This window comes from Mobula hypostoma, chromosome 8 (genome assembly GCF_963921235.1).
Source record: "Mobula hypostoma chromosome 8, sMobHyp1.1, whole genome shotgun sequence".
NCBI classification, from domain to species: domain Eukaryota; kingdom Metazoa; phylum Chordata; class Chondrichthyes; order Myliobatiformes; family Myliobatidae; genus Mobula; species Mobula hypostoma.
This window is the reverse complement of record NC_086104.1, coordinates 128413419-128434667: the sequence shown is the minus strand read 5'-3', so window position 1 is coordinate 128434667 and position 21249 is coordinate 128413419. Positions and strand designations below refer to the sequence as shown.

The following is a 21249-nucleotide window of genomic DNA, read 5'->3' as shown; positions in this document are numbered from 1 at the left end:
GTGCGTCAAGTGAGTAATTCCAAGAGGAAGATGGTTAGGACGGGCGGGGGAAAAAGAGAATGGGAATTGCTGCTAAAGGAAACCCAAACTCTTTATCAGGGCATGTATCAAAAATAGGTGGAAAGGGGAAGGGGGAGTGGTGCAATCACAAAAGGGAAGGTGATGGTCTATACATTGAGGAAGGCATTGAATGAGTCTTCCTACTAAAGAAATGGCAGCAGGAGAAGAGTTAGCAGAGAAAATAGATGGGCTGAAAGGATGTGTGTACTCTGGAAGGCAGCACCTCTGCCCAAGGCTTGAGGCTGAGGTGGGATGTATCACAGGTCACTGAGGCTGTCGTCCTTGCTGAAGGTGCCAGAGATCTGGAGAATGACGAATTTGACTGGTTTTTTGTTGTTGCAGAAGGGGAGCGAGGACATGACAGGCTGCAGGCTGTTGCAAGTCACCCAGCCAAATCTCACTGACCTTCCCTGGGATCTGCGGGTCCGCGTCCATATGTGCCTCAGAGTTGTCGCGCGAGTTGGTAGGGTTGATAGGAAGACCTATGGTGTGCTTTCCCGCGCCATCCGGCGGGCAGACGGGATTAGCACAGAGAATGGTCAGTCATCAGAATCAGAGTCAGGTTTAATATCGCTCACAAGAGTCGTGAAATTTGTTGTTTGGTGGCAGCAGTGAACTGCAATGCATAACAAAAAGTATAAATTACAGTAAGAAATATATATAAATATAAAATAAGTAAGTAGTGGAAAAAAAAGCAAAAAAAATAGTGAGTTAGTTAACACAGGTTTATGAATCATTCAGAAATCTGATGGCGGAGGGGAAGAAGCTGTTCCTAAATTGTTGAGTGTGTGCCTTCAGGCTCCTGTACCTGCGCCTTGATGGTAGCAATGAGAAGAGGTCGTGTCCTGGGTGATGGGGGTCCTTAGTGATGGAAGCCGCCTTTTTGAGTCATCACCTTTTGAGGATGTCCTGGATGCTGGGGAGCTGGTGCCCAAAGCAGAGCCGACTGAGTTTCCAGATTTCTGTGGCTTTTCCCAATACTCCGCGGTGGCCCCTCCATACCAGGTGCCGAGGCAAACACTTGGAATGCTCTCCACGGTACATCGGTAGAAACTCGCGAGAGTCTTTGGTGACGTACCAAGTCTTAATGAAGTATAGCTGTTGTCATGTTTTTTTTGTAATTGCATCAATATTTTGGGCCAAGGATAGATCTTCAGAGAAGTTAACATGCAAAAACTTGGAAGTGCTTATCCTTTCCACTGCAGATCCCCTGGTGAAGACTGGTGTGAGTTTCCTCAATTTCCCCTTCCTGAAATCCACCATCAATTCTTCAGTCTTGCTGATGTTAGGTGTAAGGTTGTTGCTGTGACACTACCCAACCAACTGATCCATCTCGCCCCTGTACGCATCCTTGTCACCATCTGATATTCTGCCAACAAAAGTTGTGTCGTCAGCAAATTCATAGCTGGTGCTTGAGCTGTGCCTAGCCACACAGTCACGGGTGCAGAGCGAGTAGAGCAGTGGGCTAAGCACACATCCTTGAGGTACACCAGTGCTAATTGTCAGTGGGGAGGAGATGTTATTTCCAAACTGCACTGGCTGTGCTCTCCCAGTGAGGAAGCCAAGGATCCAGTCGCAGAGGAAGCTTTTGGAGCTTGTTGATACGTGCTGAGGGTATGGTTGCTAAGCTGTTAGCAATAAGCAGCTGTTTTTGTGACACCAGGGATATGAGGTGCATGTGGCAGGGTATTCAGACCATAATGGTCTAAAATCCACCCTGCATGTCTCCCTTCCTGGTAGACTGAATATCGCTTCTGCACGGTTTGATGTATGGAAAAATGTGTCGGCGAGGAAGGCCACTCCTCTCTTGGCATTCTGTCTGGCCACAGCTGATGTGAGGAAAACTCTAGCCACGGTTAACCCCCATAAAGCTGTTCAGGTGCCGAGAGTCTGTCCAGCCCAGTTAACAGAGGTTCTAACAGACATCTTCTACATCTCTCTGGAACGGTTCACCGTCCCCGTGGGCTTCAAGGCAGCCACCATCGTCCTGGTGCCCAAAAGGGTGACAGTAACCTACCTTAACTACCATCCAGTGGCACTGACCTCAGTGATAGTGAAATGCTTTGAGCAGTTGGCTATGGGTCGCTTCAAATCCCATCTTCCTGCTACATTGGACCCTTTCCAGTTTGCTTATCAATCAAATCGGTGCACTGATGATGCCATAGCTTCTACTCTCCTCTCCATGCTGTCCCACCAGGAAAGTGGTGCCTCATACTCCAGGATGCCGTTTATTAGCTTCAGCTCTGTGTTTAATACAACCGTCCCTCAGAAGCTGGTGGGTAAACTGTCCTCGTTGGGTCTCACAGAAAGACCACAGTCAGTCCACGTTGGCAGCAACATCTCTAGCTCCATCGCTGGAGCCCCCTCTGGTGATGCACGTTCAGCCCGCTGTTGATGCACGACTGTACCACTAGATTCGGTTCCAACTGAATCATCAAGTTCACTGGCGACGCGTCAGTGGTTGGCCTCATCAACAGCAATGACAAGACAGCGTACAGAGAGGAGTCTCAACATGGACAAGACCAGAGGGATGATTGTGGACTTTAGGAAGGCGCAGGCTTCTCACGTCACATAAAAGGCGACGACAGAGTTAGGAGCACTAAGTGTCTGGGAGAGTACATAATGGACGATCTCACTTGGTGCCTCAACACCACCTCTTTAGTCAAGAAAGCACAGTTGTGTCTGCACTTCCTGAGGAGATTAACGCAAGCAAGGCCTCCCCCCTCCCCTAGTCCCATCATTTTTTACAGGAGTACTTTTGAGAGGGTCCTGACGGGCTGTGTCATTGTCTGGTATGGAAACTACAAGACTAATGACCACAAGTCCCTACAGAGGATTATGAGGACTGTTGAGAGGATCACTGGGGTCTCTCATCCACCTATCAGTGATATTTATCAACAGCACTGTGCACGCAGGGTCCTTACCATTGACAATGATCTCTCCCGTCTGTACAACAACCTCTTTGACACCCCACCATCAGGAAGGAGATTCATAGCATAAGGACAAGGACTGTAGGACGGGAAGCAACTTCTTCCCCCAGGCCACGAGACTGCTGAACTCCCTGCCATCACCCAGTATAACATGACCGTGCCATCACGGTAAGGATCACCATTTTGTTATACTGTTTACTTTTTAACTTGTGTTGTATTTGTTAATTTATTTGTGGTAATATTACTTCATGTGTTGAGTGCGAGTTATATGTATTGAGTTGTGCACCTGGTCTGGAGGAACGTTGTTTCTTTTGGTGACATCATCGTCATCAGTGATCCTTGTTGGTCTGGTCACTTGTGGGTCTTGAGATGATTGAAGAGGCCGATCCGTGATCAACAAGTCCTATCACAGTCTTGGCAGGTGGTGGTCATTGAGGTGGTGGTGGATGTAGCTGGTTGGACCTTTCTCAGTCTCTCCTTACGATGAAGCCGCTTAGTCTCAGCGGAACGGTGGAGGTGTTCTTTGAGCCGTGCAGTCCCCTCATAGACAGTCCTTCTCCAGCTTTCCCTATCCGGTGCTAATTCCTCCCACCCATTTAGGTTGTTGTGGCACTTCCTCAGGTGGCTCTTAATATTGTCCTTGAACCACTTTTTCTGCCCTCCAGGAGTGTGCTTTGTATCCTTGAGTTGGCCGAACAGGAGTTGTTTACAGAGGCATATGGATGATGCAGCTGACCCATCACAATTGCTATTGAGTCATGATTGTGGCTATGGAATTAATGTTAGCTTCTTCCAGGATGCTGGAGTTAGTACGCCTGTTCTACCAGCTAACTCTCAGAATCTTTCGGAGGCACCTTTGATGGTAAATTTCTAGGGATTTTATATGCCTGCTGTATGTTGTCCATGACTCCGCTCCATATAGCAAGGAGGAGAGGAGTATAACTTTATAGACCAGAAGCTTAATGTTGGTATTGATATCCCAGCATTCCAAAACCCTCTTTCTCAGCCTGGCAAAAGCTCCGCTTGCACAGCCTATTCTGTGTTTTATTTCAAGGTTAATGGTGGCTCTTGAAGAAAGGAAACTGCCAAGATGTGGGAAATGATCAGTGTTCTCCAGAAGGATGTTGTCAGCTTGGATGGTTGGAGGTTTAGGAGCTTGATCTGGAGCAGTTTGGTGCAGGACTTGGGTTTTCTTGATGTTTAGGTCAAGTCCTAGGAGCATGTATGCTCTGGCAAAAGCACCCATTATGCCCTGCAGATCCTCCTTAAAGTGAGCTACAACAGCGTTGTCGTCTGCATACTGGAGTTCCATGATGAAAGTAGCTGACACCTTGCTCTGCCTTGAACCTGTGAAGGTTAAAGTGCCCTCCACCCATCTGTCCTATAGAGAATCTGGCCTTCTTGTGGGATGTCTTGGCCTGTGAGGTGAAGAATGGTTGCAATGAAAATGGCGAACACAGTTGGGGCAATGACGCACCCCTGTTTGATCCCAGTCTCAACCTTTAAAGGTGCTGTTTTGGAGCCACTGTTGTTGATGAGTGTGCACTTCATATCACTGTGTAAGAGATGCAGCACATTGAGGTATTTCTCCAGGCATCCAATTTTGAGCACGACAATTTACAGAGTCAAATGCTTTTGTAAGGTCTATGAAGGCCATATAAAGTGGGAGGTTTTGTTCCCAGGCTTTCTCCCGCAATTGACGTGCTGTAAAAATCATGCCAGGATGCATCCACAAAGTTTTCACCTTATTTCTCTGGCGGGACAGGATGTTGGTGATTGTCAGGTCATGTTCAGCACACTTGGAGAATAAGAGCACTCCACTGGAGTTGATGTTGCCAACACCTCCTTCCCAATTGTGCCCTTCCAGGAGTCGCTGTCCCTGACAACTCTACCATTGAATTCGCTGAGAAGAATGACCTTATCGTCCAAGGGAATATCTGATAGCGTGTGGACCACATCAGCATAGAAAGTCTCCTTAACATCATCTGCTGAGTCTCGGGTTGGAGCGTAGGCACTCACAGCTGTAGCCATTTGGTTGTTAGCGAGCTTACGGTGCATGGTCATAAGGCGTTCATTGATGCCAACTGGCAATTCAGAGAGGCAACTGATGATACTGTTGTTTATGGTGAATTCAACTCCATGGATTCTGGGCTCATCTGCTGAATTCCCCTTCCAGAAAAAGGTGTATCCACCCTTCTCCTCCTTCAGTTGTCCTTCCTCGGTTGACCACATTTCAGAGAGGGCAGTAAGGTCAATTTGGAATCTTCTCAGCTCTCTTGAGATGATAGTTGTATTTCTTTCAGGACAATCACTGATTTCACTGTCCATAAGTGTCCGCACACTCCAGGCTCCAGAATTCATATGCTTTTGTTTCAGACCGCAGTTTGGTGATCCCACTGGATGCGGTGATCCAGTCAGGAGTGATGAGGTAGGCTATTGGTGATATTCATGTGTACAGTTGGATGACAATAACCTTGAATTTGAGCTTGAAGTTGTTAGCATTCATTAGTTGGGGATTGGGTTCAAGAGCCACGAGGTAATGTTACATACTCCATCACCCTGAGCACTGGCAGCCTCCCAGGGCTGCATGCTCAGCCTTCTGCTGTTCACACCACTGATGCATGACTGCATTCCTAGACCTGGTTCAAACCGAATCATCAATTTCACTGATGACACAACGGTGGTTGGCCTCATCTACGACAACGATGAGATGGCATATAGAGAGAAGGTACTGGGAAGCTATCATGAGAGGCTGGATAAAGGTGGGTTGTTTTCTCTGGAGTGCCAGAGGCTGAGGGGAGATCTGATAGAGGTTTACAAGATAGTGAGAGGCATAGATAGAGTGGACAGAGAGTATCTGTTTCTCAGAGTTGAAATGTCTAATACCAGAGGGCATCATTGAAGGTGAGGGGGGTAGGTTCAAGGGGTAAGTTTTTTACTCAGAGAGTGGTGGGTGCTTGGAATGTGTTGCCTGGTATGGTGGTAGAAGCAAATACATTAGAAAACGTTTGGATAGGCATATGGACATAAGGAGGATGGAGGGATATGGACATGGTGTAGGTAGGAGAGACTAGTGCTTGTGTGTTTTTGATTTGCTTTTTAGCCGATTAGGCACAACATTATGGGCTGAACAGCCTGTTTCAGAGCTGTACTCAGCTATGTTATAAGACTGCAGGTAGCTAATAGGCCTCTATTTACAAAAGGCTGCAAGGACAAGCCAGAGATCTATAGGCCACTAAGTCTGTAGTGAGATTCTGAGAGATTGCATCTGCTTGCATTGGGAAGGCCAGAACTGATTAGGAATAGTCTGCATGGCTTTGTGTGGGAATATGTGTCTCATGAATTTGACTGAATTTTTGAAGAGGTGTCCCTCTTGGTGGCGCAATAATATCAGCACCGGACTCCGGAGTGAAGGTTCCCGAGTTCGAATCCAAGTCGAGTTGAGCATCGAGCTAGTAACTCAGCCTCGTAAAACAAGAATAGCTTGCTACGGAAACACCGTCAAAAGACAGTGCCCCGATAACTCCACTGCCGAGTTAAGGGCTATTCTTCTCCTTCTTTTGAAGAGGTGACAAAGACAAGGGCAAGGTAATTGACATTATCTACATGGACTTTGGAAAAGCCTTTGGCATGGTGGACTGGTCCAGCAGGTGAGATTACATGGGATCCAGGGTGAGCTAGCCAGTTGGGTACAAAGTTGGCTTGGTGATAGGAGTCGGAGCATGGGCAGTGCTGGGGTTCACATTGGTGGCCGGTGACCAGCAGTATGGGATGGGGATTGGTGCTGGGTCCACTGTTGTTTGTCATCTTTATTAACAATTTGGATGATAATGTAATTTTTCATTATTAAGTAAGTTTGCGAATTACATCAAAATTCGTGTTGTGGTGGACAGTGAAGGAGGTTGTGTAGGATTACAACAGGATCCAAATCAATGGGGATTATAAGCTCTATAAGACCTTGGACAGACCCCACCTTGAGTTCTGGTCACCTCACTACAAGAAGGATGAGAATACTATAGAGAGAGTGCATAGGAAATTTACAAGTATGTTGCCTGGATTGGAGGGCGTTTCTTATGAGAGTAGTTGAGTGAATTCAGCCTTTTCTCCTTGGAGTGATGAAGAATGAGAGGTGACTTGATAGAGGTGTACAAGATGATGAGAGGCATTGATCGTGTGGATAGCCAGAGGCTTTGTCCCAGGGCTGAAATGGCTAACATGAGGGGGCATAGTTTTAAGGTGCTTAGAAATAGGTGCTGAGGGGATGTTAGGGGTAAGTTTTTCACACAGAGAGTGTTGGGTGCTTGGAATGCACTGCCCGTGACGGTGGTGGAGGCGGATAGAATAGGGTCTTTTAAGAGCCTCTTAGAAAGTTACATGGAGCTTGGAAAAATAGAGGGCAATGTGGTAGGGAAATTCTAGGCAGTTTCTAGAGTAGGCTACATTGTCGGCACAACATTGTGGGCCGAAGGGCCTGTAATGTGCTGTAGGTTTCTATGTACCATGTTCTATGTTCTAGAAACGGCAAACTTATTTAACTCGGGCAAGTGTGAAGTGTTGCATTTCAGGAAGTTAAGGCAGGGTTCTGGGAGTGATGTAGAACAGAGAAAACCTCAGATAACACACATAATAGTTGTTGATGAATGCAGCAGGCCAGGCAGCATCTCTAGGAAGAGGTACAGTCGACATTTCCAGCCGAGACCCTTCGTCAGGAGTAACTGAAGGAAGAGTTAGTAAGAGATTTGAAAGTGGGAGGGGGAGGGGGAGATACAAAATGATAGGAGAAGACAGGAGGGGGAGGGATGGAGCCAAGAGCTGGACAGTTGATTGGCAAAAGGGATATGAGAGGATCATGGGACAGGAGGCCCGGGGAGAAGGAAAAGGGGGAGGGGGGTAAAAACCCAGAGGATGAGCAAGGGGTATAGTCAGAGGGACAGAGGGAGAAAAAGGAGAGTGAGAGAAAGAATGTGTGTATATAAATAAATAACGGATGGGGTACGAGGGGGAGGTGGGGCATTAGCGGAAGTTAGAGAAGTCAATGTTCGTGCCATCAGGTTGGAGGCTACCCAGATGGAATATAAAGTGTTGTTCCTCCAACCTGAGTGTGGCTTCATCTTTACAGTAGAGGAGGCCGTGGATAGATACATAGATAGATAGAACCTCAGATACATAGTTTCCTGAAAGTAGTGACACTTGCAGACAAGGTAATGATGAAGACATATGACCTCACTGGATGGGGCATTGAGTGTACGAATTGGCGCATCATGCTTCAGCTGCAAAAAAGCTGCACCTGGAGTCTTGTGTGCAGTTCTAGTCACTCAGCTATAGGAAGGATGTAATTTAGCTGGAAAAGGTGCTGAAGTGATTCACAAAGATCTTTCCGGGTCTTCAGGACTTGAGATATAAGGAGACAGGGGATAGGCTGGGACTTTTACCCTTGGAGAGTAGGAGACTGAGAGGTGACCTTGTAGAGTAGGGATTCACAACCTTTTTTATGCCATGGGCCAATACAATTAAGAAAGGGGTCTGGGGACCTCGGGTTGGGAACCCCTGTTATAGAGGTTTATAAAACCATGAAGGCCATAGCTAAAGTCGATAATCAGAGTCTTTTCCCCAGGGAAGATGACTCTGAATCTAAAGAGCATAGGTTTAAAGCGAGAGGAAGAAGATTTACGGGACCCCAGAGATAGCGCATATACGGAATGAGTTGCTGGAAGAGGTAGTAGAGATGGTACAATTACACAGCTTAAAGGACGTTTGGACGGCTTCATGGATTGGAAGGGGATCTGAGCCACACACAGACAGGAACCTTGGTCAGCAAGGACAAGTTGGGCTGATGGGTCCGTTTCTAGTGGCCCTACAACTCCATGGGTCTATTCACACACCTACTCTGTTAGATCACCTTGGCAAAAGTCACAGATCTGGAGAACCCTCCAGAACCCAGGCTTTCAAACAAGGGCTTGGAACCCTTGGAGATATCAGAATCAGGTTTATTACCATGGACATGTGACGTGAAATTTGTTAACCTAGCAGCAGCAGTTCAATACAATACATAATATAGAAGAAAAAAATAAATAAGTAAATCAATTACAGTATACGTATATTGAATAGATTACAAATCATGCAAAAACAGAAATAATATATATTAACAAGTGAGGTAGTATTTACGGGTTCAATGTTCATTTGGAAATCAGATGGCAGAGGGGAAGAAGCTATTCCTGAATGGCTGAGTGTGTACCTCCTACCTGATGGTAACAGTGAGAAAAGGGCATGCCCTGGGTGATGGGGGTCCTTAATAATGGATGCTGCCTTTCTGAGACACCGCTCCTTGAAGACGTCCTGGGTACTTTGTAGGCTAGTACCCAAGATGGAGCTGACTAGATTTACAACCTTCTGCAGCTTCTTTCGGTCCATTGCAGTAGCCCCCCCTCCCCACCCCAGACCAGACAGTGACGCAGCCTGTCAGAATGCTCTCCATGCTACATCTACAGAAGTTTTTGAGTGTTTTGTTGACATGTCAAATCTCTTCAAACTCCTAACGAAGTATAGTTGCTGTCTTGCCCTCTCTATAACTGCATCAACATGTTGGGACTAGGTTAGGTCCTCAGAGATCTTGACACCCAGGAATTTGAAGCTGCTCACTCTCTCTACTTCTGATCCCTCTATGAGGATTGGTATGTGTTCCTTCGGCTTACCCTTCCTGAAGTCCACAATCAGCTCTTTCGTCTTACTGACATTGAGTGCCAGGTTGTTGCTGTGACACCACTCCACTAGTTGGCATATCTCACTCCTGTACGCCCGCTCGTCTCCATCTGAGGTTCTACCAACAATGGTTGTATCATCAGCAAATTTATAGATGGTATTTGGACTATGCCTAGCCACACAGTCATGGGTATAGAGAGAGTAGAGCAGTGGGCTAAGCACACACCCCTCAGGTGCACCAGTGCTGACTGTCAGCGAGGAGGAAACGTTATCACCAATCTGCACAGATTGTGGTCTTCCAGTTAGGAAGTTGAGGATCCAGTTGTAGATGGTGGTACAGGGGCCCAAGTTCTGTAACTTCTCAATCAGGATTGTGGAATTGATAGTGTTAAATGCTGAGCTATAGTCGATGAACAGCATCCTGGCGTAGGTGTTTGTATTGTCCAGGAGGTCTAAGGCTGTGTGAAGTGCCACTGAGATTGTGTCTGCCATTGACCTATTGTAGCGATAGGCAAATTGTAACGGGTCCAGGACCTTGCTGAGGCAGGAGTTCAGTCTGGACATGACCAGCCTCTCAAAACATTTCATCACTGTCGATGTGAGTGCTACCAGGCGATAGTTATTAAGGCAGCTCACATTATTCTTCTCAGGCACTGGTATAATTGTTGCCTTTTTGAGGCAAATGGGAACTTCCGCCCGTAGCAGTGAGAGATTCAAAATGTCCTTGAATACTCCCACCAGTTGGGTGGCACAAGTTTTCATCGGGACCTTCCGCCTTGCGAGGGTTCACTCCCTTTAAAGACAGCCTAGCATCAGCCTCTGAGACAGAGATCACAGGGTTACCGGGTGCAGCAGGGATCTTCACAGCTGTAGTTATATTCTGCCTTTCAAAGCGGGAGTAGATTGTATGTAAAGTTGGAAGGTGATGGTCAGAGGTGTACTGTGATAATGAATCTGCCTTCATTAAGTGGAGAATGGTGTTGAGTTGCGGCCATGGAACGAGAGTATCCCATCCACAGAATTGCAGTGTTGTGCAGTCTCACACTTCAATAAATCATTTCAATCTGGAAATCTGGTGCTCCGGGAAGAGCTGTCCACTTGTCTGACTGGGGCTCCATAACCTCAATCAGAAAAGCCGGATCTCTTAAGGAGGCCACTGTACATGAATGGAAAAAAATCTAAAATTTCAGACAAGCTTTACAAAAGCAGAGATTTGTCCCTGGGCACAATACAGACATTTTTCAGATACAGTACTTACAGGAACTGCAATGTTGGGATGTGAGCAAAGGCACGTTCAGGAATTTGTCTGAATTTTGCATTCACAAATGTCCTGGAAGAGAAACATGAATATTTTATGTCGAAAACTAGTAGAATAATGAGATTTTTTTAAAATCTACATGGCATGTTTCATTTTCAAAAACCATTTTGAGTTATCTACTTTGGCTTAAATCTTACTGTCAGTGTGAAATCGGTTGTGAAAAGGACAAATTATGTGGATGAATGTCCCACGACTATCATCGGTCGCACAGATCATTCAGTCCATGTTACGTAGGGAATACACACTTGCTGAGCTCGCACAGCTCAGGTTAGATATTGTCCCACAGAACCATCCCAGTGTGTGACTGCAGGAGGACTGAACGCAAGGTTAACACATAATGTGTGACCTCGTCCTGTCCGTGCAGCCATTTCTCGCACAGCAACGCGCACGTAAAATGCTGGAGGAACTCAGAAATTCAGGCAGCATCTATGGAGGTGAATAAACAGTCGACGTTTTGGGCTGAGACCCTTCATCGGGACTGGAAAGGAAGGGAGTAGATACCAGAATAAGAAGGTAGGGAGGAAGGGAAGGCGTACAAGCTGGAAGGTGATAGGTGAAGCCAGGTGGGTGGGGGAGGGGGATGAAGTAAGAAGCTGGGAGGTGATAGGTGAAGCCAGGTGGGTGGGGGAGGGGGATGAAGTAAGAAGCTGGGAGGTGATAGGTGTAAAAGTTAAAGGACTAGAGACGAAGGGATCTGATAGGAGAGGAAAGTCAACCATGGGAGAAAGGGAAGAACGAGGGACACCAGGGGAGCTGATAGGCAGGTGAGGAGAAGAGTTAAGAAGAGGGCCAGAGGTGGGAAATGAGAGAAGCAGGGGAGTGCAAATTACTAGAAATTGGAGAAATCGTTGTTCATGCCTTCAGGTTAGTAGCTACCTAGACGGAATACAAGGTGTAGCTCCTCCAACCTGAGGCAGACGATGAAGCCCTGGACTGACACATCAGAATGGAAATAGACATTCAAATTGAAATGGTTGGCCACGGGGAAATCCTTCCTTTAGTGGATGGAGCAGGGGTGATCGACAAAGTTGTCCCCCAAGTCGGATCTCATCAATGTAGAAGGGGCCACACTGGGGGACTGGATACAGTAGACAACCCCACCAGATTCGCCTCCTGATGTCCAGACTTCCAGCATGCGCACAATCTCTTGTGTCTACTTCTTGCACAGGTTGTTTCCCCCCCTTTGACATTTCATTCATTTCCAACAGAGGAGATAAAATACACATTTTTAAATGTATGAGATGCAGCTTTCTTGTCTAATAACTGTAGGTTTGTTTGTGTACACACAAAAAGGGTTTCTTCAGAATATAAAGCCAATGGGGTTTCTTGACATGAATACAAAGCAGAGTAAGCCAAGGCCCAAATACTCGAGGTCAACTCACAGCGAGAGCCGTCATCTATCTTGTTGCAAGGAGTTTTGTGGTGAACAGTCGGTTGGAATGTGGAATTGGATGCAAGTACTGGATGGCTGGACGTTAAAGAAAAGGTTTTTCATACTAGATTATTATTTTCATATTTGACTTTCAGCTGGCATAAACCAGTCTGTGGTTTGCTGCATGCCCAAACCCCCTGCAGTTGGCTCTGTCCAACAATCTAATCCCGGACTAGATCCTAAACCCTATATGTGTGATGAATACATAACCAACCAACAATCAAGGGAATCAGGCGTTAATTTCAGCTTGTACAGATGAACAAGCTGAAGGAAAACTACGAGAAGTAAGTACTCTCTGCAGCCAATCACTGAAAGGTGGTGGTCTAAATTGCTTTGGATGGAACTACTAACTTATAATTATGCCCTTGTGTTGTAAACAGGATACATAATGTACAGGAATCAAATGGTTCAGGGTGCATTGTCTAAGGAGGAAACATGATTGGTGTTGATATATCGCAAGAGACTGTATTGAACTGAGCATGATGAACTCTACAGAGACTCTCTGACTGAACAGACAGAGAGATGAAATGATTGCACTTGCTGTATGAATAAAGTGTATTTTTGAAAAAGTAAATGGAGATCAAGTTGAGCAGAGGCACCTTGACCACCATTTGTTACGGGAAAGTTGCTGCCCCACTTCCAAATGCAAAAGCGACCCCCTCCTCCCCACCTGGGCTCTGCCTGTGTGAGCCTGCTCATTTCTGTACTCTGAGCACCCCCTCCACTGCTGCTGGGGGAGGGGGCGAAAGTTAGATCACAATGACACAATTGTATCCCTCCTTGTTCAGCTTGGAGTAGAGGGGCGTTCAGGAAGGAAATGGAATTGGATTTGGTCTATTACTGTCATGTACAAAGAAAATCTTCTAAAACAAGAGAAAATTTGCAGATACTGCAAGTCCAAGCAGCACACACGAAATGCTGGAGGAACTCAGCAGGCCAGGCAGCATCTAGGGATAAAAGTACAGTCGATGTTTCAGGCTGAAACCCTTTGGCAGAACTGGAGAGAAGAAGTTGAGGAGCAGATTTAAAAGGTGGGGAGAGAGGAGGGAGAAGCGCCAGGCGATAGGTGAAACCTGGAGGGGGAGGGGTGAAGCAAAGAGCTAGGAAGTTGATTGGTGAAAGAGAAAGAAGACCATGCAAGAAAGAAAAAGGGAGGTGGGGAGGAGCTCCCGAGGGAGGTGATGGATGGGCAAGGAGCTAAGGTGAGACAGGGAAAAGGGTAGGGAAATAGAGAAGGAGGAGGGTTAGTCAGGGGGCATTATCGGAAGTTCGAGAAATCGATGTTCATGCTATCAGGTTGGAGGCTACCCAGACAGAATATAAGGTGTTGTTCCTCCAACCAAGTGTGGCCTTATCCCGACTGTGGAGGAGACCATGCATGGACATATCGGAATAGGAATGGGAAGTGGAATTAAAATGGGTGGCCACTGGGAGATCCTGCTTGTTCTGGTGGATGGAGCGTAGATGCTCAGCAAAACGGTCTCCCAATCTACGTCGGGTCTCACCGATATACAGGAGCCACACCGGGAGCACCAATCCCAGTAAATGACCCCAACAGACTCACAGGTGAAGTGTCGCCTCACCTGGAAGGACTGTTTGGGGCCCTGAATGGTAGTGAGGGAGGAGGTGTAGGGGCAGGTGTAGCACTTGCTCTACTTGCAAGGAACAAAATCTTCTGTTTGCATGACATCCTGACAGAAAATTCTATACAGAGTAGTAAAACCACAACAGAATTCAGTGTTACAGTTACAGAGAGGATGCAGTGAAAGGGCCATGACAACATTGACTGGAGTATCAAGAGTTCATCTATTCGTGCATGAAAAGCCCCTTCGAGAACCCAATGCTAGCGGGATAGAAGCAGTCCTTGAGCCTGGTGGTTCATGTTTTCAAATGTTCAAGACCTCTGCCTGACAGGAGAGCAGAGAAGAGAGAATGACCAGTGAAGGAAGGGTCCTTGATTATGTTGCCTGCTATCGCAAGGCAGCAGGATGTGCAGATGGAGTCAGATGAGGGGAAGCTGGTTTTCATGATGGACTGGGCTGTATTCACAACTCTCTACGATTTCCTGCGGTCTTGAGCAGAACAGTTGTCACACCATGCATTGAGATAGGGGCTTTCTTTGGTGCAGATAAAATCTGGAGAAGATCATTGGGGAACTTCCTCAGTCTTGCAAGGAAATAGAGGCATTGTTGTGCTTTCTTGGCCATGACGCCCGCATGGTTCCTATAGGAAATCTTGGTGATATTTACACCTAGTAACCTGAAGTTCTCAACCATCAATATTGAAAGTCATGGATAGACCTTTACAGTCTATTGACATGCACTTCAAGGTCCCAACATAACACTTGTTGAGTAGCTAGGGACAATGGAGTAGAAGAAGCCTGGATAGAGTGTATGTAGTCATAGTCATAGTCATAGTCATACTTTATTAATCCCGGGGGAAATTGGTTTTTGTTACAGTTGCTCCATAAATAATAAATAGTAATAAAACCATAAATAGTTAAATAGTAATATGTAAATTATGCCAGTAAATTATGAAATAAGTCCAGGACCAACCTATTGGCTCAGGGTGTCTGATCCTCCAAGGGAGGAGTTGTAAAGTTTGATGGCCACAGGCAGGAATGACTTCCTATGACGCTCTGTGCTGCATCTCGGTGGAATGAGTCTCTGGCTGAATGTACTCCTGTGCCTACCCAGTACATTATGTAGTGGATGGGAGACATTGATCAAGATGGCATGTAACTTAGACAGCATCCTCTTTTCAGACACCACCGTGAGAGAGTCCAGTTCCATCCCCACAACATCACTGGCCTTACGAATGAGTTTGTTGATTCTGTTGGTGTCTGCTACCCTCAGCCTGCTGCCCCAGCACACAACAGCAAACATGATAGCACTGGCCACCACAGACTCGTAGAACATCCTCAGCATCGTCCGGCAGATGTTAAAGGACCTCAGTCTCCTCAGGAAATAGAGACGGCTCTGACCCTTCTTGTAGACAGCCTCAGTGTTCTTTGACCAGTCCAGTTTATTGTCAATTTGTATCCCCAGGTATTTGTAATTCTCCACCATGTCCACACTGACCCCCTGGATGGAAACAGGGGTCACCGGTACCTTAGCTCTCCTCAGGTCTACCACCAGCTCCTTAGTCTTTAATTGGCTGAATAATGGTGTGATAATTCTGCTCACACCATGTGACAAAGTTTCCTACTGTAGCCCTGTACTCAGCCTCATCTCCCTTGCTGATGCATCCAACTATGGCAGAGTCATCCAAAAACTTCTGAAGATGACAAGACTCTGTGCAGTAGCTGAAGTCCGAGGTGTAAATGGTGAAGAGAAAGGAAGACAAGAGGAGAAAGGGAGAAAAGGGAGACATGTAGAGAGGATGTTTCCAAAAGTGGGGGAGTCTGGGATCAAAGGATGTTTCTATAGAAAAGAGCTGAATAGGAATTTCTTTAACCAAAGGGTGGTAAATCTGTGGAATTCATTGCCACAGATGATTGTGGAGGCCAGGTCTTTGGGTGTATTTTAAGCAGAGGTGAATAGGTTTTTGATTAGTAAGGGTGTCAAAGGTTATGGGGAGAAGGCAGGAGAATGAGTTTGAGAGGGATACCGAATAAACCATGATCAAATGGCAGAGCAGACTCGATGGGCCAAATAACCTAATTCTGCTCCAATGTCTTTTGTCTTGTCTGCACCACAGTACCATCGATACAGGGAGGCAGTAACAATCTTGTGTCCATGTGTCAGGGCCACACAGAAACGCGGCCATGCACAAACTCTCCCTCCCCGCCGACTCCAGCCCGATTTCTGCTATTGTCTGTGGTTCTCACATTGACCTCAGTACCTCAGTCTGAGATCTGAAGGACTCCTAAGAGGTAGGAAGATAGTTTTGAGGAATGCACAGTGTGTTATTTACAGGAACATTAAACCCAGCAATTCAGTATTACACATGGGGTATAGGAGCATTATATTTCATAAAGCATAGGTGTTATAAAATAAGTTTTATACCTAGTAATATATGGTATGTTATACCAAGTTATTAAATACACTGGTGTTAAATCCATAATGCACAATGTGCTGTTATAGATACACAGTGTTGAAGGCTCTGCACATGGGCCTGAAATGTACGCTGATCTCACCTACATTGCTTCCACTGAGATCTCATGTGTGGAGCTCACGTACAGAATGAATGCAGACATCAGCAACAGGTGTTGGCTGAGAGCACTGAAGGCACCTGGCAAACAATTCTCTACAATTTCTTGCTGTCTAGGGCAGAGCAGTTGTCTTCCTAAGCGGTGATGCGTTGAGGCGTCGGGAGTGAGAGTGAATCGTTGGTGAGGAGACACAGGTAAGAATGGGTAAAGTTTTATTCTGCTGTTCGGGTTAAAGATAAGGGAAGTGGAGTTGGATGTACTTGGGGGCCAAAGGAATGCTGACAGCTTTTACTGAGGAGGTCGCAGCCAAAGTAAAGACTTTGGATGGAAGGACAACCACCAGGAAAGGGAGGAGGAGCAGGCGGACAGTGCAAGGTCCCCCATGACCACTCTCATCCTAACAGGTTTACCTCTTCAGGTACTATTGGGGGAGCAGATGTCCGGCACTGTGACTGGGTCTGTGGCTCAGAGGGAAAGGATGCAGTCGGACAGGGTGACAGTGATAGCGACGGGGCAGGAAGGAGATTCTGCAGCTGCAGAAGAGATGCCAGGAAGGGTGATGCCTCCTGGGCGCCAGGGTTGAGGATGTCTTGAGTGGCTGCAGCACATCCTTGCATGGGGAGGTGAACAGCCTGGGGTTGCTGTGCACATCGGTACGACTGGGGTAGGTACAACACAGAAGGAGGCACACTACTCAGAAGGAGCAAAGCGAATTAGGTAAGAGGTTAAGAAGCAGGGCCTCAAAGGGGAGTGATCTCCAGATTACTCTCAGTGCCACATGCATCTGAGGTCAGAAGTAGCAGGATAGGCCAGCTGAATTTCCAGCTGAGCAGCTGGTGCAGGGGGCTGGGACTCAGCTCCTTGGACTAGCAGGATCTCTTCAAGGGTAGGAGTGACCTGTACAAGAGGGAAAGGGTGCAATTAATATCCTTGCAGGGAAATATGCTGGTGCTCCACCATAAGAGTTAAGGGTGGGTGGGATTCTGAGCAGCAGCAAGTCAAGGGATAAAGCAGTGGCCAGTGTGAGCAAGTTTAGTGATTAGGATAACTAGGAGAATAGACAGAGGAGGGTCAATAATATTCTGTTAAACTGCACTGATTTCAGTGCACAGGTAAGGTGGGTAAACTGAGAACATGGATTGGGTCCAAGGACTGGGATATTTTCGCCACAACAGACATGCAGTTGAGGGAAAGGCAGGAATGGCAGCTCGATACCCCAGGATACAGATGCCACTGATGTGACAGGTGCTGGGATACAAGGAGGGCTGGTTGTCTTTTTGATAAGGGACAATGCCGTAGCAGTACTAAAGGATGCCATTCTTTGGGGGATTGTCCAGTGAGGCCATATGAGTAAAATCTAGAAACACGAAGAGGAGGGTCACTCTAGTGTGGCCGTATTATAGACCCACCCCCCCCCCCACAAATAGTTAGTGGGAACTTGAGCAGCAGACGTGAAAAGAAACTGCCCATAGCTGTAAGAGTAACATGGTTGTATTAATGGGAAATTTTAATTTCTCCAGTATTGACAGGGCCACCCAGAGTGCTAAGGGCCTGGATAGGGTGCAACGTGTGAAATGCATCCAGGGAAGTTTCCCAATTCAATATAAAAAAGGGCCTCACTCGGGAAGATGCAATACTGGACTTCCACTTCAGGAGCAAGGCAGGGCAGGTAACTGAACTGGCAGTCAGGGAGCACTGTGGCTATGGTTACCATAATTCTATTAATTTTAAGGTAGTGATGGATTAGGGTTCCAAACTGAAGCAGAGCTGAATTTGAGGGAATTAGACAGGATTTCACAGGGTGAACCATTCTGAAGGAAAAGAGTGAACGGCAAGTGTGAGGCCTTAAACCGCGTGCTATCATGTTTCTCGGAGACTCGCATTCAAGTTAGGATGGAGGGTAGAACCGGCAAGTTTACAGGGCCTTGGCCGATGAGAGATATTGAGACTCTCTTCAATTTAGAAAAAAAAAGAACATTGGGTTTAGGAGGTGGTGGATGAGTGACTCCCCTTGATAACTATAAAAGGACTAAGAGGGAAATCAGCAGAGCAAAGAGATGGTATAAGATAATCTGGCGGATAAGATTGATGAGAGTCTCAGGAGGTTCTATAGCTATATTCAGAGTAAAAGGGCCGGAGAGAGATTAGGTCTCCGTGGACACTAAAGTCTCGAGGCCCAGGAGATACGTGGGTTGTTTCATGGAATGGATGCCAGTGACTAGTGGAGTGTCATTGGAACCCTTGCTATTCATTATTTATAGAAATAACTTGGGTGCCAATGCACGAGGCTTGATCAGCAAGTTTGTGGATGACACAAAATTAGGACATATTGCTGATGGTGAAGAAGGCTATTGTAGACGATAGGGCGTTCTTGATCAGTTAGGGAAGCGCAGACTAATTTCAGTACAGAGAATTGTGAAGTTATGCTCTTTGGAAAGCCAAGCTAGGCTAGTACTTATACAATGAATGGCAGGGCACTAGGGAGTGTAGTGAAAAACCAGGCAGGGTTGTGAAAAGGGTTCAAAATTCAAAGTAAATTTATTATCAAATTACATATATATCACCATATACAATCCTGAGGTTCATTTTCTTATGGACATTCACGGTAAATACAAGAAACACAATGGAAGACGCCACTCAACAGGACGGACACACAGCCAATGTCAAAAGACAACAACTGTGCAAATACAAAAAGTGAGAAAAATAAAAGAAATTATAATAATAGATAAGTAATAAATATCGAGATCATTAGATGGAGTCCTTGAAAGTGAGTCCATAGGTTGTGGGAACAATTCAGTGATGGGGTGAGTGAAGTTGAGTGAAGTTCAAGACCCTGGTTCAAGATCCTGATGGCTGATGAAGGCATACTGGCTTTCATCAGTCAGGGCATTGAGTATAGGAGCTGAGGCATTGAGTATAGGAGCGGGAGCATCGAGTATATGAGATGGGGCATTGGGTATAGAAAATGGGGCTTTGAGTATAGGAGTGGGGGCATTGAGTTTAGGAGTGGGGGCATTGAGTTTAGGAGTGGGGGCATTTAGTATAGTACAGAAAACCGCAGGCTCATGATCAAGCATACTTTCTTCAGCTAATGATTGGTGTGTCAAGGCCAACCTGGATGGGAAAGGCAGTTTCCCGGAGCAAATAGCTTTCACCACATTGCGTCCAGATATAGTCGTATGGTCTGACACCAGTAGAGAAGTGGTTATTGGTGAACTCACAGTCCCCTGGGAAGACAGCATCGATGAAGCCCATGAGCACAAGTTAACCAAGTATGCAGAATTAAGATCAGAGTGCAGAGGGTGGAAGGTCTCATGCTATCCATCCGAAGTAGGCTGCCGTGGGTTTATTGCGTTCACTCTCCAGAAGTGGCTGCGTGACCTTGGCTTCACTAGAAGAGAGATCAAGTCAACCAGCAGGGCTGTAGCTGAGGCAGCAGAGAAAGGATCAGCATGGGTGTGGACCAAGTATGTCCAGAGGGGCAGATAGTCAGACAGTGTATACATCTTTTGCCTTCAGTAGTTGCATAGCCACCTGAAGAGTAGACTATCTGTTGGATGGAAGTGACCAACAACTCTGATAGAGGCAGATGCCAAGTTTTTAAGCTCACCAGTGGGAGGTGGTGCTTTAGCACTGCTGGCCCACCACCTCGAGGGTGTCTTGATCATAAGGGGGCCGAAACTCCTGAAGACAGGTGGCAGATCAACTGATGATCCCACTGGTGATAGCACAGGACAGTTAACATCTTAGTCCACGTGTATTTTCAATTCTAGGAGCTGGGGCACTGAGTATATGAGATGGGCATTGGGTATAGGAGCGGGGGCATTGAGCATTGGAGATGGGGTATTATGTTGCAATTGTGTAAGTTGTTGCTGAGGAGAACTGTGTACAGTTTTGGTCACCCTGTTACAGGGTGATGAAGTTAACCAGGAACAAGTACAGAAAAGATTTACAAAGATGTTGCCAGGGCTACAGGGTCTGTGTTGCAGGGGAGAGGTTGGCCATGCAAGTTCTTTATTACTTTGAGCACAGCAGAATGAGGGGCAAACTTGTAGATTTTGGAACTTGAGGACATAGAAAAGGCGGATCGTAAAATTCTTTGCCCAAGGGCTTGGGGGTCCAAAACTGGGGGACATTTCAGGCGAGAGAGGAAAGATTTTAAAAGGGACTTGAGGGGCAACTTCCTCACACAGGTGATGGTGAGCATTTGAATCGAGCTGCCAGGGGAAGCGCAATTTCCAGTAAGATGGCAGCACGTGCGAACACAGCAGCCTGTCAGGGGCCGGACAAAGGTGCTTCTTTTTCTTGTGAGGTGTCAAAAGAGCCGGCTGGGATGTTGGAAAAGGAGCTGGCCAGGGTATTGGAGGACCCTGTCAGGATATCGGAGGAGCCGGCCAGGGTATCGGGGAGCCCGTTGGGGTTTTGGAGGTGCTGGCTGGGATATCGGAGGAGCTCATGAATGTGTTGGAGGAGCCGGTTTGGGTTCGGCAGAGCTGTCCTGGCTGTAGACCATGTTGCTGTCTGCTACTCAGAAGCATCGAAGTCGGTGCAGTATAACCCGTGGGGGATTGTCTCGGAGGTTTCAGTTGTGATCGCAAGACTCTATTGGACAGTGATAATGTAGGTTGCTGCAGGCCTGTTATCCTGGTCTGGTGGA

The 21249-nt window shown here is 46.7% G+C and overlaps 1 protein-coding gene across 2 annotated transcripts in view; it reads right to left on the bottom strand.

Moving 5' to 3' along the window:
* Nucleotides 1-21249, bottom strand: part of lgi3 (leucine-rich repeat LGI family, member 3) — a 43382-nt gene that overhangs the window by 18619 nt on the left and 3514 nt on the right. The window contains exon 2 of one of the 2 annotated variants that reach the window (XM_063056786.1): nt 10948-11019. The exons of the other annotated variant lie outside the window; for it this stretch is intronic. Within the exon in view, the coding sequence (XP_062912856.1) occupies nt 10948-11019 (72 nt within the window). The remainder of the gene's footprint in view (nt 1-10947; nt 11020-21249) is intronic. 2 annotated transcript variants of the gene reach the window in all.